This window comes from Anomaloglossus baeobatrachus, unplaced genomic scaffold (genome assembly GCF_048569485.1).
Source record: "Anomaloglossus baeobatrachus isolate aAnoBae1 unplaced genomic scaffold, aAnoBae1.hap1 Scaffold_28, whole genome shotgun sequence".
Taxonomy (NCBI): domain Eukaryota; kingdom Metazoa; phylum Chordata; class Amphibia; order Anura; family Aromobatidae; genus Anomaloglossus; species Anomaloglossus baeobatrachus.
Window position 1 is genome coordinate 792933 of NW_027442278.1, and position 17724 is coordinate 810656.

At 48.0% G+C, this 17724-nt stretch overlaps 1 protein-coding gene across 1 annotated transcript in view; it reads right to left on the reverse strand.

Moving 5' to 3' along the window:
• The window catches only part of LOC142265965 (uncharacterized), a 28786-nt gene extending 24685 nt beyond the window's left edge, over positions 1 to 4101 (reverse strand). The window contains exon 1 of the mRNA XM_075332293.1: positions 85 to 4101. Coding sequence (XP_075188408.1) covers positions 85 to 4101 — 4017 coding nt within the window. The remainder of the gene's footprint in view (positions 1 to 84) is intronic.
• Between the last annotated feature and the right edge of the window lie 13623 nt (positions 4102 to 17724).

Consider the following 17724-nt stretch of genomic DNA (forward strand, 5'->3'; position numbering starts at 1 on the left):
ATTTTTATACACCACATTTTGTGTAAAGATCTTTTCACTCTCTTTAAGTAACTTTCCTTGTAAAGGTGTGTCAAGAACTTGTACTTTGACGTTGCATCTCATTGTCACTCTTGAAAACGCAACGTACAGTTGTCCATGGCCAAAAACTGGTTCAGGTAGATATATGCCAACACGGTGTAGAGTTTGGCCTTGTGACTTGTTTATTGTCATGGCAAATGCAGGTTTTAGGGGAAACTGACGACGGCGAAGTTTAAATGGAAGGCGAGTGTCTGAAGGACATATATCAATACGTGGAATTAACACTTCCTTTTCTTTAGCTGATCCAGTGATGACTCTTGCTTGAATAAGGTGTGAATACATTCCAGTCACAATAAGGCGCGTTCCATTACATAGTCCTTGTTTGGTATTTAGATTCCGGAGCAACATAACAATGGTTCCAATTTTAAGTTGAAGTATGTGGGATGGCATTCCTGATGGTGTTACACTGTTTAAAAATTCAACGGGATAATGTTCACGTTCATCTTCATTATCTACATCGATTGAATCATCACTTTTGTACAACTTATATTCACCTGGCATGCGATCCATTACACGGGAATTTAGTAGAGTAACGTCTTCATTTTTGGCACAGAGAATTGCATAGGAAGAGGCTTTGTTAACATTGTTTTTGTCGTTAATATCAATGTTCAAACGTTGTCCAAAAACCTCAGTTACAATGCAGTCTTTACATAACATGTCTTCAGGTATTTCTATAATGTCTTCTCCAAGGTTATATTGATTGGTAAGTTCACCGTTACCAAGTTTCAGAAGCCATTTGCTGTAATCTGGATCAGTAGATCGCATGTTGTTAATTAGTTGGAGTTTGGTAAAGTTTTTCCAAAGTTCTGACATTTTTAAGCTGGACTCAATAATATCTGTTCTTGTTCCACTTGGTATAACTGGAAGGCATTGTCGAAAATCTCCCCCAATAACAAACACTTTTCCACCAAATGGAATTACATTTTTTTCTGCTACCTTTGTGGTCATTACTTCACGTAGAAGTCTGTCAATTAAGGTCAAAGCATATTTGGAGGCCATAGTGCATTCGTCAATTATTAAAAGACTTGCATTTTGTAAAAGTTTTCCTGCTACTGTATCTTGTTTGATTCGTGAAACGGATATTTCATTGACTGGAACTGGGATGCCAAATAGTGAATGCATAGTGCGACCTTCGTTTAATAGATTTGCTGCAATACCTGTTGTAGCAGATGTCAACACTTTTTTTCCCAACCCTCTAACGTGATGTATTAAAACATCATAAAGGTATGTTTTGCCGCTTCCTCCAGGACCGTCAATAAAGAAACATTTAGGGTTCGCATTTCCTTGGTTAAGAATGGCACTTAAAATGGTGTCATATGCAATTTGTTGTTGTTCATTTAAGGAGATTCTCAGCTCTGTTGCTAACAATAATTCTGAAGATTCATTATACTGCGGAGCTTGTGGAAGTTGTATTTCAGGGTGTGGCAAATTAAAGTCAGCATACGTTTTTCCATGTAGTAATAAAATATTTTGGACATCTTGCATGGCGTAAGCTTCACATTTGCAACAATGACCAGTTTGGTTGTGAAGATGTAAGCAGTAATCTTCAATTAGATTTTCTTTGAAAAGTGTCCAAAGTTGATCAGGGTTTGTAGGGGGGCCAAACACGCAAATGTAGGCAAACAATTCACGAAGTTGCTTAGGCATATGTAGGGTTACTGCGTCTTGTAAAGTAAGTTTCCAAACTGTATCATCAAATAGAAGTCCCAAAGCCAAAGCTGCAGCTTTAAATGTATCATGTAATACTCCATGAACGGTTTTTAAATGGTTATAACTTGTAGCTCCTCTGACATGCAGTAGTAAGAGGCGAAGGCAATATCTTTCTTGATCTTTGAGACTAACAGTATACATGCGTCCAATTATTGTGCTTACTCCACGTAGTCTTGGATTCCAAGTTTTTTTCCAAACATAATGCTCTGGAATCTCTCGATACAAATATTGCCTTGCATTTTTATCTCGTTGGTTTAGCAAAAACCATTCTAGTAATGTTGAGGTTGTGGTTAAAGTTTTGGACACATCTTCGACTTGAGCATCTTCAAAAAAATAAAGTTGTTGTTGATGTGGTAAATGAATAGCTAATCGTATAATGGCATGGGACTGTGAATGCATTGGAAAGGCAAATATTCGCCACGCAGCTTCGGGAGCACTGACATATCTTGAGTCTACAAAAGTTGAAGATTCATCATGGTTCAGAGTTTTCTGTTGGATTTCGACATTAGCTTTGTCATGGCCTTTGTAGATATACTTAAAAAGATATTTAACACTTTTGATTGAACCACAGATTTCCACGTTGATGTGACAGTTGTAGCGTTTTAGTAGGTATGGATTGTATGGAACTATCCATGAGTTATTGATATGTTTATTTTTGTGAACAATGTTCTCAATATCTTGTCGTCGGTATGATGGGTAGCCATCTAAATCTTTAACAGTGTGCTGTTTTAAGTCCTTTGGAAATTTTTTAGTACATTTTCCATTTTGCATGCATGGACTTGCTGGATTAAGAACTCCACATGGACCATGAACCATATGAGACACTACAATGTCATAGAGCTCTGGATATTGTTGTTGGTTAGGAATCTCAGCCCATACTATGTTGTCGATGTCTTCCTCAGTGTGAATCTTAGAATTGGTGTCTAAGATAAGGAGAATATGTGCATGTGGTAGACCTCTTTTTTGAAACTCGATGACATGAACCATTGCTATGACTGTTCCAAACAGGCCATTTTTGATGTCTTGTAAAAGGCTTTTTAGTTTTAGCCGAAATATGCGTGCAACTAAGTCAGGCCTATGTTCTACGTGTTGCCATGGTTCCAGATGCTCGGTGATTTCAACCCATTTGGGATTACAGGTCATGGTAACAAAAATGTCTGGTTTTCCATACTTAGTGACTATTGCCATTGCATCTTGATAACGTTGTTGCATGTTGCGGGGGCTTCCTTCAAATGACGAAGGTAGAATAACTGTTTTGCCAATAGGTATTCCCTTTTCAATTGATTTTTGTTGCAAATGTTCTTGAAGAACACAGTAGTCTTCTACTTTGAGGATTTTTTGATTTTGTCTTATGTAATTCAGGCGATTAGCTTCTATTTTAACATATGCATCTACTAAGTACTGTTGTGTTAGTTTTCCACCGTTTAAAATTGGATTAAAGTGATTGCGGACAGAGAGTTGAAAACTGTAGTATTGCAGTTGTGTTATTCTTCTAGTAGTACCTTGTTGTTGTAGGTTTTCATGCCAGCCTTGATCACCTCTTGGAAAGAAAAGCGGATATAGAAGAGCATCAAGGTTGCTGTGCAAAATGCTAATCCGCTGTGTTTTAGGAAGTAAAGGGTTGTTTTTGTCTGGGTGAAGATGAACTAATATATCCCTGTTAAAAGGAGGCTCTCCATCATCATTTTGGAAAACTACTGCGACCTCACTAATGCGTGGTTTGTTGTATCGCCGTGGATCTTGTCCACGTTCTTGTTTAATGGCCATGACAATAGAAGGCATTGAAGTTCCATATGTGATAGCCTTCTGTTCTTCTTCGGCTTCTACGTCTTTTAGCATGCGATATGCAGCTGCAAATGGATTGATTTGTTGTAAAAGTTGTGCAATTTGATGCATCATTTCAGTATTACACTTTTTGTTTTCGTGAACAGTCAGCCGTTGTTCTGTTGCTTCATTTGGATCCAAAATGTATAATTGAGCATATTTTGGAGTTTGGCCCATTTCTGGATGAAGTGTCCCTGTGCGGTGGTAAATTTGACCATGAATTTTAAAACAATACGGGCCAAATCCTGGCGGCGGTGCAATATTGGCTCCAAATGAAGCAAATGCATGTGAACTGTTGATGCTTCGGATATTGTCCATAAAATTTTTACTGTGTGGATGACTTCCTTTCATCAATTGCTCTAACAGATCTGAGTATTGAGGTATGGGCAACTGAATTTTCCCTTTTTGGCAGCATTGAGTGAACAGATTGTCTGCTGGTTTTTCATCGGTAAAATTGTGCGAGTTGCATTTGGAGCAGAGTGAATTCATCTTTCCACAGTAATGCTGAATAATTGTATTTTCATTATGTGTTCTGCTGGCTGTAAAAAGTTGAATATTGTGTTGAGTTTGGCTGAGATGGTAGATCATTCTTTTGTGATGAATTAGGCGATCATGTTGTTGTCTTTTTAGTTTGGAAGATGGGGATTCCTGTCTCCGTTGTTGGCTGTGGGCTTCTGCATCCTGAGCTTGTCTTGCAGCAGTTTGTTGTGGTGTCTCTTGTTTTCTACGTTGTGTGTGAGCTGTGGCATCTTGTGCTTGTCTGTCCACAGTTTGTTGAAGTGTCTCTTGTTTTCTACGTTGTGTGTGAGCTGTAGCATCTTGTGCTTGTCTGTCCACAGTTTGTTGAAGAGTCTCTTGTTTTCTACGTTGTGTGTGAGCTGTAGCATCTTGTGCTTGTCTGTCCACAGTTTGTTGAAGAGTCTCTTGTTTTCTACGTTGTGTGTGAGCTGTGGCATCTTGTGCTTGTCTGTCCACAGTTTGTTGAAGAGTCTCTTGTTTTCTACGTTGTGTGTGAGCTGTAGCATCCTGAGCTTGTCTGTCCACAGTTTGTTGAAGAGTCTCTTTTTTTTCTACGTTGTGTGTGAGCTGTAGCATCTTGTGCTTGTCTGTCCACAGTTTGTTGAAGAGTCTCATGTTTTCTACGTTGTGTGTGAGCTGTGGCATCTTTTGCTTGTCTGTCCACAGTTTGTTGAAGAGTCTCTTGTTTTCTACGTTGTGTGTGAGCTGTGGCATCTTGTGCTTGTCTGTCCATAGTTTGTTGAAGAGTCTCTTGTTTTCTAAGTTGTGTGTGAGCTGTGGCATCTTGTGCTTTTCTGTCCACAGTTTGTTGAAGAGTCTCTTTTTTTCGACGTTGTGTGTGAGCTTGAGCATCGTGGGCTTGTCTATCGGAAATTTGTTTAGCTGAGGCTTTGTGTCGACATAGTCTTTGAGAATTAGCTTCTCTGGCTTGTCTTTCAGTAGTTTGTTGAAGTGTCTCGATGTTGCGACGTTGTTGTCGCATTGATGCTGCTGCTATTTTTCTATCATGTTCGCTGGTGTATTTTCGCTTACGCCCCCTTGTAAGACAGAGCTCGTCAAGTATTCTTGAGTGAAGCTGTAAAAGGCAGACAGATAGACGAAATAATACAGTTAGACTGTTGAGTGAAGTAAAGGATTTTTTTGTTAGAGTACTGTGCATGAGAGAAGGTGTTGAGTTGACTTGTGAGAGCTATGTTGCACTGTGTTACTGAGCAGGTCTTTACAAATGTTGCTGAAAGTATGTTACTACATGGTTTACATTATGTGTGTGTTCCACGTGGAAAAACTGTAGGAGTGTGGGAGTGTTTATCGTTGTGTTGTGACCTTCTTTGTGGGCTACGATACAGCAAGGTATGTGATGGGTAGAAATCTGGATAGTTTTTTGCGTTGTTAGTTGCCTCCATTTGTAATGTAAGGCAGTTGATGTGACAGTACTTGTCCCGTTGCTAAGGGGGCGTTGGCTTATAGAGAATGCATTGGGGCATTAATTTATCTGCGCAGGCAGATGCAAACTGGAACCAATGGAGGCAAGACATGTTAGTGAGGTGGGATGATTTTGGTAGTTACTATGTGTATTTTGTGTGTGTCCATTCTCTTCTTCTTCTGACTTACCTCTTCATTTCTAATTTCTTGTGGTGTCTCCTGTTGTGTTGGAAGTGCGGGAGGTGATACTTCCAAGGCTTGTCTGTTGTCCTTTTTTTGAAGATTATCTTGGTGTAGCTGTTGTGTGTGAGCCGTACCCTCGTGGGTTATTGTGCAGGCAGTTTGTTTACGTGTGTCTTGTTCTGGAGGCTGTGTGCTAGCGTTGGCATCACATCGTTGTCTGTTGACCTCTTGTTCTATTTGCCTTTGTTTTTGACGTTGTAGTTGCCTTCTTTTTGCTGCAGCTGCTTTTCGTTCCTGGTCGGTGGTGTACTTGCGCTTCGGCCCCATTATAAGGCAATCAGTGTAAATCGTGCTAGACGTAATCTGAAAAAGACACGAAAATTGCAAGACATGGCAAATGATATGGTAGACTACAGGCAAGAAGTATGTATTCAGCAGCATGTTAGTTTTTTTTTTTTTTATAGGATTTTGAGAAAGGTATGTAGCAGTGGTTATGAGGTAAAGTCTTGAATAATGATGGTTCATTTATTGCTTGTTGGTGTTCCGCTGTGCAGCACGCATCAGCGTGTTTGACAGCGGAAGATCATCGATCTGAATGGGCATGGAACCGGCATATACTGGTAACTATGGTAAACGATCAGGTAAGTATGCAAAGCGCAAAACTCTAGAAGTGTGGGAGTGTTTATCATTGTGTAGTGAGCTTCCTTTGGGGGCTACGATACAGCAAGGCATGAGATGGGTTGAAATCTCGTTACTTTTTAGAGGTGTTAATTGCTTCCATTTGTAATATAAGGCAGTTGATGTGACAGTACTTGTCCCATTGCTAAGAGAGCGTTGGCTTATAGAGAATGCATTGGGGCATTAATTTATCTGCGCAGGCAGATGCAAACTGGAGCCAATGGAGGCAAGACATGTTAGTGAGGGGGGATGATTTTGGTAGTTACTATGTGTATTTTGTGTGTGTCCATTCTCTTCTTCTTCTGACTTACCTCTTCATTTCTAATTTCTTGTGGTGTCTCCTGTTGTGGTGGAAGTGCGGGAGGTGATACTTCCAAGGCTTGTCTGTTGTCCTTTTTTTGAAGATTATCTTGGTGTAGCTGTTGTGTGTGAGCCGTACCCTCGTGGGTTATTGTGCAGGCAGTTTGTTTACGTGTGTCTTGTTCTGGAGGCTGTGTGCTAGCGTTGGCATCACATCGTTGTCTGTTGACCTCTTGTTCTATTTGCCTTTGTTTTTGACGTTGTAGTTGCCTTCTTTTTGCTGCAGCTGCTTTTCGTTCCTGGTCGGTGGTGTACTTGCGCTTCGGCCCCATTATAAGGCAATCAGTGTAAATCGTGCTAGACGTAATCTGAAAAAAACACGAAAATTGCAAGACATGGTAAATGATATGGTAGACTACAGGCAAGAAGTATGATTTTTGTTCAAGGTATTTAGCAGTGTGTGTGAGTTAAAGTTTTGAATAATGATGTTTCATTTTTTGCTCGATGGTCTTCGGCTGTGCAGCACGCATCAGCGTGTTTGACAGCGGGAGACCATCAATCTAAATGTGCAGGAAACTGTCGTAGACTGGTAACCATGGTACACAATGGAATAACTATGCAAATTGCTTTGCTTATTTACCCAATGTGTACCATAGTTACCAGCGTACGCCGACTCCCGCACACGTGTACCGTGAGCCGGGGTAAGCTGGTAACCATAGTACACATTGGCTAACAAACCAAAATGCTTTCGATATGAAGAAAAGGAGAGATTCCAGCAACTCCAGGAGAAAGTAGAATTTTATTTAAAAATGGATTCTTTATTGATAATAAAAATATTCCATCCAAGCAAGACAAAAAATAGTGAGGCAAGACAGAGGAGTCGTTTCCTACGCGTTTCAACGTAGATAGGTTGGAATCATGGCATTCCATGATTAAGACCTATCTAGGTTGAAACGCGTAGGAAACGGCTCCTTTGTCTTGCCTCACTAAAAATCATTTTGTTTTGCTTTGATGAAATATTTTTATTATCAATAAATAATCCATTTTTAAAGAAAATTCTACTTTCTCCTGGAGTTGCTGGAATTTCTCCTTTTCTTCATGTGTTCTCACCCAGGTCCAGGGTGTTTCCGTGCACCAGAGGTAAAATTTGGGAGTGAAGAGGGGAGAGCTGAAGTTAGTTCGTTTTTGAAAATGCTTTCCATAGTTACAGGATTGTATACCATTGTTACCTGTGTAAGTCGTTAAGCTGCTAACCAGAGTGCAAATTGGCTAACTATGCAAATCGACCGTGGTGGTTTATTTTTTGCTTGTTGATCTCTTGCTGTGTAGCTGTGTGCACCCCCATGCTGCGCATTCCCCATCGTTCTCCATCCCCTATGCTGCGCACTCCCAAACGTGCTCCATCCCCCATGCTGCGAACTCCCCATCGTGCTCCATCCCCGATGCTGCGCACCCCCCATCATGCTCCATCCCCGATGCTGCACACCCCCCCATCGTGCTCCATCCCCCATGCTGCACCAGCATCAGCCTCTCTGCCCCCAGCGTCAGCTTCTCTGCCCCCAGCATCAGCCTCTCTCCTCCCAGCATCAGCCTCTCTCCTCCCAGCATCAGCCTCTCATCCTAGCATCAGCCTCTCTCCTCCCAGCATCAGCCTCTCCTCTCTGTCCCCAGCATCAGCCTCTCTCCTCCCAGCCTTCCCCAGCATCAGCCTCTCTCCTCCCAGCCTCCTTCCTCCCACCCTCCCCCAGCATCAGCCTCCCCCTCCCAGCCTCACCCAGCATCAGCCTCCCCCAGCATCAGCCTCTCTTCTCTCAACCTACCCCTCCCAGCCTTCCTCCTCCCAGCCTCCCTCAGCATCAGCCTCCCTCTCCCAGCCTCCCCAAGCATCAGCCTCCACCAGCATCAGCCTCTCTCCTTCCAGCCTCCCCCAGCATCAGCCTCCGCCAGCATCAGCCTCTCTCCTTCCAGCCTCCCCCAGCATCAGCCTCTCTACTTCCAGCCTCCCTCAGCATCAGCCTCCCCTTCCCAGCCTTCCCCAGCATCAGCTTTCCCTCCCAGCCTCCCTCAGCATCAGCCTTCCCTAGCATCAGCCTCTCTCCTCCCAGCCTCAGCCTCTCTCCTTCCAGCCTCCCCCAGCATCAGCCTCTCTCCTTCCAGCCTCCCTCAGCATCAGCCTCCCCTTCCCAGCCTTCCCCAGGATCAGCCTCTCTCCTCCCAGCCTCCCTCCTCCCAGCCTCCCTCAGCATCAGCCTCCCTCTCCCAGCCTCCCCAAGCATCAGCCTCCACCAGCATCAGCCTCTCTCCTTCCAGCCTCCCCCAGCATCAGCCTCCGCCAGCATCAGCCTCTCTCCTTCCAGCCTCCCCCAGCATCAGCCTCTCTCCTTCCAGCCTCCCTCAGCATCAGCCTCCCCTTCCCAGCCTTCCCCAGGATCAGCCTCTCTCCTCCCAGCCTCCCTCCTCCCAGCCTCCCTCAGCATCAGCCTCCCTCTCCCAGCCTCCCCAAGCATCAGCCTCCACCAGCATCAGCCTCTCTCCTTCCAGCCTCCCCCAGCATCAGCCTCCGCCAGCATCAGCCTCTCTCCTTCCAGCCTCCCCCAGCATCAGCCTCTCTCCTTCCAGCCTCCCTCAGCATCAGCCTCCCCTTCCCAGCCTTCCCCAGGATCAGCCTCTCTCCTCCCAGCCTCCTTCCTCCCAGCCTCCCCCTCCCAGCCTCCCTCAGCATCAGCCTTCCGCTCCCAGTCTCCCCCAGCATCAGCCTCCCCAAGCATCAGCCTCCACCAGCATCAGCCTCTCTCTTTCCAGCCTCCCCCAGCATCAGACTCTCTCCTTCCAGCCTCCCTCAGCATCAGCCTCCCTTTCCCAGCCTTCCCCAGGTTCAGCCTCTCTCCTCCCAGCCTCTTTCCTCCCAGCCTCCACCAGCATCAGCCTCTCTCCTTCCAGCCTCCCCCAGCATCAGCCTCCGCCAGCATCAGCCTCTCTCCTTCCAGCCTCCCCCAGCATCAGCCTCCCTCTCCCAGCCTTCCCCAGGATCAGCCTCTCTCCTCCCAGCCTCCGTCCTCCCAGCCTTCCCCAGCATCAGCTTTCCCCTCCCAGCCTCCCTCAGCATCAGCCTTCCCTAGCATCAGCCTCTCTCCTCCCAGCCTCAGCCTCTCCCCTTCCCAGCCTTCCCCAGGATCAGCCTCTCTCCTCCCAGCCTCCCTCCTCCCAGCCTCCCTCAGCATCAGCCTCCCTCTCCCAGCCTCCCCAAGCATCAGCCTCCACCAGCATCAGCCTCTCTCCTTCCAGCCTCCCCCAGCATCAGCCTCCGCCAGCATCAGCCTCTCTCCTTCCAGCCTCCCCCAGCATCAGCCTCTCTCCTTCCAGCCTCCCTCAGCATCAGCCTCCCCTTCCCAGCCTTCCCCAGGATCAGCCTCTCTCCTCCCAGCCTCCTTCCTCCCAGCCTCCCCCTCCCAGCCTCCCTCAGCATCAGCCTTCCGCTCCCAGTCTCCCCAAGCATCAGCCTCCCCAAGCATCAGCCTCCACCAGCATCAGCCTCTCTCTTTCCAGCCTCCCCCAGCATCAGACTCTCTCCTTCCAGCCTCCCTCAGCATCAGCCTCCCTTTCCCAGCCTTCCCCAGGTTCAGCCTCTCTCCTCCCAGCCTCCTTCCTCCCAGCCTCCCCAAGCATCAGCCTCCACCAGCATCAGCCTCTCTCCTTCCAGCCTCCCCCAGCATCAGCTTCCGCCAGCATCAGCCTCTCTCCTTCCAGCCTCCCCCAGCATCAGCCTCCCTCTCCCAGCCTTCCCCAGGATCAGCCTCTCTCCTCCCAGCCGCCGTCCTCCCAGCCTTCCCCAGCATCAGCTTTCCCCTCCCAGCCTCCCTCAGCATCAGCCTTCCCTAGCATCAGCCTCTCTCCTCCCAGCCTCAGCCTCTCTCCTTCCAGCCTCCCCCAGCATCAGCCTCTCTCCTTCCAGCCTCCCTCAGCATCAGCCTCCCCTTCCCAGCCTTCCCCAGGATCAGCCTCTCTCCTCCCAGCCTCTCTCCTCCCAGCCTCCCTCAGCATCAGCCTCCCTCTCCCAGCCTCCCCAAGCATCAGCCTCCACCAGCATCAGCCTCTCTCCTTCCAGCCTCCCCCAGCATCAGCCTCCGCCAGCATCAGCCTCTCTCCTTCCAGCCTCCCCCAGCATCAGCCTCTCTCCTTCCAGCCTCCCTCAGCATCAGCCTCCCCTTCCCAGCCTTCCCCAGGATCAGCCTCTCTCCTCCCAGCCTCTCTCCTCCCAGCCTCCCTCAGCATCAGCCTCCCTCTCCCAGCCTCCCCAAGCATCAGCCTCCACCAGCATCAGCCTCTCTCCTTCCAGCCTCCCCCAGCATCAGCCTCTGCCAGCATCAGCCTCTCTCCTTCCAGCCTCCCCCAGCATCAGCCTCTCTCCTTCCAGCCTCCCTCAGCATCAGCCTCCCCTTCCCAGCCTTCCCCAGGATCAGCCTCTCTCCTCCCAGCCTCCCTCCTCCCAGCCTCCCTCAGCATCAGCCTCCCTCTCCCTGCCTCCCCAAGCATCAGCCTCCACCAGCATCAGCCTCTCTCCTTCCAGCCTCCCCCAGCATCAGCCTCCGCCAGCATCAGCCTCTCTCCTTCCAGCCTCCCCCAGCATCAGCCTCTCTCCTTCCAGCCTCCCTCAGCATCAGCCTCCCCTTCCCAGCCTTCCCCAGGATCAGCCTCTCTCCTCCCAGCCTCCTTCCTCCCAGCCTCCCCCTCCCAGCCTCCCTCAGCATCAGCCTTCCGCTCCCAGTCTCCCCCAGCATCAGCCTCCCCAAGCATCAGCCTCCACCAGCATCAGCCTCTCTCTTTCCAGCCTCCCCCAGCATCAGACTCTCTCCTTCCAGCCTCCCTCAGCATCAGCCTCCCCTTCCCAGCCTTCCCCAGGCTCAGCCTCTCTCCTCCCAGCCTCCTTCCTCCCAGCCTCCCCATCCCAGCCTCCTTCAGCATCAGCCTTCCCCTCTTCCCCATGATCAGCCTCTCTGCTCCCAGCCTCCTCCAGCACGCTGTGCTCCTCTGCCGACACTCACACACCCGATCGCATCCACTCACACACACCCGATCGCATCCACTCACACACACGATCGCATCCACTCACACACACCCGATCGCATCCACTCACACACACCCGATCGCATCCACTCACACACACCCGATCGCATCCACTCACACACACCCGATCGCATCCACTCACACACACAGACACTGACGATGTCGCACTTACGCGCTCATACTCACAACACCCGGAGATATCACATGCCTCTGGCCATGTGATCCTCCGTCAGGTCCTGGAAGGTCACAACAGGCTGAGAAGCAAGCGATATCCCAGGATGTTGTGAGTATGTGAATGCGATGTGAATGCGATGTGAATGTGATGTGAGGTGTGTGTGAGGTGTGTGTGAGAGTGAGTGTGATCTGATGTGTGTGTATGTTTGTGTGTGTGCGTGTGGATCTTCCGCCGCAGCAGGCAGCAGGACCTTGATGCGCTTGTAACCATGCGAGCATGGTTACCAACGTATCCACACCACTCCCGTGCGAGCGGGGGCCGGGGGAAGGGGGGGGGAGGGAGTACAGTACTCACCTCCGTGACAGCGCTTGTAACCATGCGAGCATGGTTACCAACGTATCCACACCACTCCCGTGCGAGCGGGGGCCGGGGGAAGGGGGGGGGGAGGGAGTACAGTACTCACCTCCGTGACAGCGCTTGTAACCATGCGAGCATGGTAAGCAACGTATCCACACCACTCCCGTGCGAGCGGGGGCCGGGGGGGGGAGGGAGGGAGTACAGTACTCACCTCCGTGACAGCCGTGTCAGTTCGGGAAATGCGCGGGGGAGGGAGGGGGCGGAGCCAGAGCTAGCGTGCATTGCGTGAGGGGGGCGGGGCGTGGCGTGGCCGAATTGCCAATGCCTGCAGGGTGCCGGGGCGAGAGGCCAATCTGTGGGGGGGGGCGGAGCCTGGGCGAGCGGCTGGCCAATCCGTGTGGGGGCGCAGCCTGGGCAAGCGGCCAATCCGTGTGGGGGGGCGGGGCCATGGCGAGCCCAGCGGCCAATCAGCTTTGTGTCACCGTAAGGACACAATTTCGGAGCATGACAGACAGACAGATAGACAGACAGACAGACAGACAGACAGACAGAATAAGGCAATTACATATATAGATATATAACGATTGAGAGGATTTGGCATTTACGTTTGATGTTTTGAACCTGAGTTACCTGAGTGGTCTTATAATGGCTGTTAGTACATAGATCTGCATTTAGTCCTGTTTCTATAGTGATGAGATATAATATTTACTACAAAATTTTACTATCATTTTCTCACTATTATATGTGAGATTCAAGTGTTGAGTCCTTGGGTATGGTCCCATTAATTTATTGGCCTCCCTTCCAACACTCTTGCACCCCTCCAATTTATCCTAAACTCTGCGGCCCGCTTAATCCACCTCTCCCCTCGCTACTCCCCAGCCTCGCCACTCTGCCAATCCCTTCACTGGCTTCCCATCGCCCAACGACTTCAGTTCAAAACATTAACCATGACATACAAAGCCATGCACAACCGGTCTCCTCCCTACTTCTGTGACCTAGTCTCCCGGTACCTACCTGCACGCAACCTCAGATCCTTACAAGATCTCCTTCTCTGCTCCTCTCTTATCTCCTCTTCCCACAATCGCGTACAAGATTTCTCCCGTGCATCCCCCATACTCTGGAACGCTCTACCTCAGCACATCAGACTCTCCACTACCGTGGAAAGCTTCAAGAGGAACCTCAAGACGTACCTCTTCCAACAAGCCTACAACCTACAATAGCCCTCAGTCCAGTACACCACTGCGCAACCAGCTCTGTCCTCACCTATTGTACCATCACCCATTCCCTGTAGACTGTGAGCCCTCGCGGGCAGGGTCCTCTCTCCTCCTATACCAGTCTGTCTTGTACTGTTAATGATTGTTGTACAAATACCCTCTCTCACTTGTAAAGCACCATGGAATAAATGGCGCTATAATAATAAATAATAATAATAATAATAATTAATGATGCGGATACCAGCATTTGTGAACATGCAGGTCCATACCGATGAATTTTGAATGCACAAGCACACTTTATTAGTCAGCCCACAGGTCCAATGAAGGTCTGCACTGACGCAATTCCGGAACTATATATATATATATATATATATATAGATATATATATAGATTGTGAGATACCGAGGGGAGAAGTACTAGAGAACAGGTATGTTTCCCATCGGTTCATTTCATATGTCTCCATGTACTGACTGTGGAGCAGTCAGCCCATGCAAATGGGCTGGGAAAAGCTCGGAAAGTTATATCTGGCTCAGCAATAAGTTAGTCACTGAAGCCTGTTTATTTCAGTGTAATTTTGGTTTCGGTTTTTCCTGGACTAATCAGTAGGAATGGCAGTGGGACTGGTTGCTCCCTTCTCCACATTCAATCCAGGTTTTGATTCCTCACTGGATCAGCTGAAATAATCAGGAGGCATTCAGAACAAGGAGACTGCTGAGGAGAGCAGTACAGGCTCATGGCTGCTGGTGCTGAGACTCCATACCTCCGCTTGCTGTGCTGAGGAACCGACACAGTAAGAGAATACTGTTTTGTTTGTTACATAGGTTTATTTTGTAGTTACCATTCTGTTGTTAGTTAGTGGCCAGACGGCCTTAAACATTTATTTTCCTGTTTTTGCATGTGTAACACTGAGAGATAAGTGTACACAATAAAACATTGCAGTGGCCGTATCTGTATGGAACCTGCCAGTCTGCCGCTGTCATCTATGAATCCATAGCCACTTTCTTGGACCAAAGCAAAGATCCCAGCTGAGCTATATCCCCTGTCTCACAAATGGTGGAGAATGCGGGCATTAGTGGCTATTGGACTGTAACTACAGATAAACCATTCTATGGGCATTGGCTCTTGTTAATGTCCTGGCTGAAAGCTCCTGTGCTGCTGAAGAGCCAAGAGACCAGCAATATGGAGGAGCTGCTGAATCAGTTGGTGCAGGCCAAAATTAACCAACAACAGACCAATACTTACCTCCAGAAGGCGCTGGAGTAGCAGCACCAAATGCAACAAGAGCAGTTAAATGCAATAAAAAAGTCCTTGGTTCGGCAGCCGCGAGACGCGGAGGACTGTGCACAAGGCTCTGCCAGTGCGCAGAAAGCCGTACAAAAGACTTTACTTAAAATGACTACTGATGATGATGTGGAAGCATGTCTGGCAGTGTTTGAACGTATTGCAGAACGTGAGCGCCTACCGGTGGACAAATGGGCTGAAGTGGTCGCTCCATTCCTGATCGGAGATCCGCAAAAAGCATATTATGATCAAAGTGGAGCTGATGCTATGGACTATATTAAACTAAAAGGTGAAATCCTGGCAAGGCTGGGAGTAAACACATATGTACGGGCACAGAGGGTACATCTATGGACTTTTGTGGCACATCACCCAGCTCGTTCACAAATGCATGACCTCATCCATCTGGTGAATAAATGGCTGCAACCAGAAACTTTGGCGCCCACACAGATGGTGGAACGTGTTGTCCTAGACAAGTACCTGCGATCCTTACCGGCTAAGATCCAAAGGTGGGTCGGACAGGGTGACCCAACTAGCGCTGACCAGTTGGTGAAAATGGTCGAGCGTTACAGCACTTCTGAAAGCCTACTCCAGGGGATGCTTTCGCTTTGCTGGGGTTCTAGGAAATCGCCTGAAAGTCCTGCTAAAACTACTCCTTTTCAAAAGAAGAGAATGTTGCAACTAGGGGTAGCAGGTCCACAAAGGACTATGTTAGCGGTGTAATTTCTCAGCAACTCAACAGGCCCAGACTGAGGTCCCCAACTGGGAAACAAGGGCCTATTCAGTGTTGGTGATGTCGTGGGCTCAGCCACGTAGCTGCTAACTGCCCATTAACTACAGAGCCGATGGACTGTAACACTACAAGGTGTCTGTCATTATATGTTTAGTCTGTGCTGTGGAGATCCTCACGGGAAATGAAAAACATGTGTGTTGCATTGAGGTCAACGGCTATAGTGTGAATGCCATCTTAGACTCTGACAGTCAAGTAACCTTGGTACATGCTAGCTTGGTGGACCCTGGAGCAATAACAGATTCAACTGTGGGCATTAGTTCCATACATGGCGAGGCTAAAAAACTACCCCACAGCCTGGGTAACTCTTGCCACACTCTTGGGGGCCAAAAGACATCAGGCGGTGATCGTAAAGACTATGTTGCATAGTGTAATCCTGGGGAGAGACTTTCCCTTATTCTGGGACTTGTGCAACATTAAAAATTGCGTGAACACCCCGGTTGAAGAAAAACTGGTGAACGATACCCTGGGGCTTGCCCCTGAGCCACTGGAGCAAGATGATGGGGGACCCAGCACAGGGGTAGCTCCAGAATCTGTACACTCTCCTCTGGCTGTGTTTGCAGGCGAGGCGGACACGCTAGAGGATGGTATAGAGATGCCAGGTCTTGAGGTGGCCCGTGATAATTTCGGGACCGCTCAACACCAAGATCCTACTTTAACAAGGGCATGGGAAAATGTGAAGGTCTCTGAGGGAAACCCAGGGAAACCCAGGGGCTCAAAATGAGTTTCCACATGTGGCAGTGCAACAGGGCATGCTGTACCACATTGAAAAGATGCGAGGAGTGGTGGTGGAACAGCTAGTGGTACCAAAATCTTTTCGTCAGGTGGTTTTAGACCTGGCACATAAACATCCTTGGGGGGGCCACCTGGCTGGAGAAAAGACAAAATACCGTATTCTGCAACGTTTCTTTTGGCTGGGTCAGGTGGGAGATGTAACTCAGTACTGTCAGTCCTGTCCTACATGCCAGTTGACTGCACCTATGACACATTTTAGAAGCCCCTTTGTACCCTTGCCAATAATAGAGGTGCCCTTTGAGAGGATAGAGGGGAGCCAGCACGATCTGAAATTGGCATGCATCATATAAAAAGTGAAAATTCACAGATTTATTCCAACTGTACTACAATAAAAAAATGAGATTTTTAGCAAATAATTGATCAATTTTTTGAGCCACCCCTGCCAACGTCACGGCAAATCTCAATAGGGGGGTCCTACTCTACATTCTGTATTTCATGTGCCATGCGGCCTCCTAGATAAAGTTAAAAGCAGAACCATAATAGAGCACACATACCTGTAACCTGTATATAACCGCTTCTATGTTGCAAAAAAGGCACTTGTGGATAGAGACCAGCCCAGGTCCCAGCATGTGGAGCAAGCTCTACACCATACCAGGACTATATCAGAACTGATCCTCCCAGTGCCAAACAGCAACCATTGATAAAGGCGGACCAGATCCAAGATGGTGCTTAATTAGCATTGCCTGTGGAAAGGGGTGAGGTAACTGAATCTGAACAGCTACCAACAGGAGGAATACATAGCAAACCAAAATCAGGCGTGCATGGCATGGTGGTGACCGGCCACCAGAATTTGTAGCATAACTACGACCAAACAGAGAGAGAGGGGAGCCAGCACGATCTGAAATTGGCATGCATCATATAAAAAGTGAAAATTCACAGATTTATTCCAACTGTACTACAATAAAAAAATGAGATTTTTAGCAAATAATTGATCAATTTTTTGAGCCACCCCTGCCAACGTCACGGCAAATCTCAATAGGGGGGTCCTACTCTACATTCTGTATTTCATGTGCCATGCGGCCTCCTAGATAAAGTTAAAAGCAGAACCATAATAGAGCACACATACCTGTAACCTGTATATAACCGCTTCTATGTTGCAAAAAAGGCACTTGTGGATAGAGACCAGCCCAGGTCCCAGCATGTGGAGCAAGCTCTACACCATACCAGGACTATATCAGAACTGATCCTCCCAGTGCCAAACAGCAACCATTGATAAAGGCGGACCAGATCCAAGATGGTGCTTAATTAGCATTGCCTGTGGAAAGGGGTGAGGTAACTGAATCTGAACAGCTACCAACAGGAGGAATACATAGCAAACCAAAATCAGGCGTGCATGG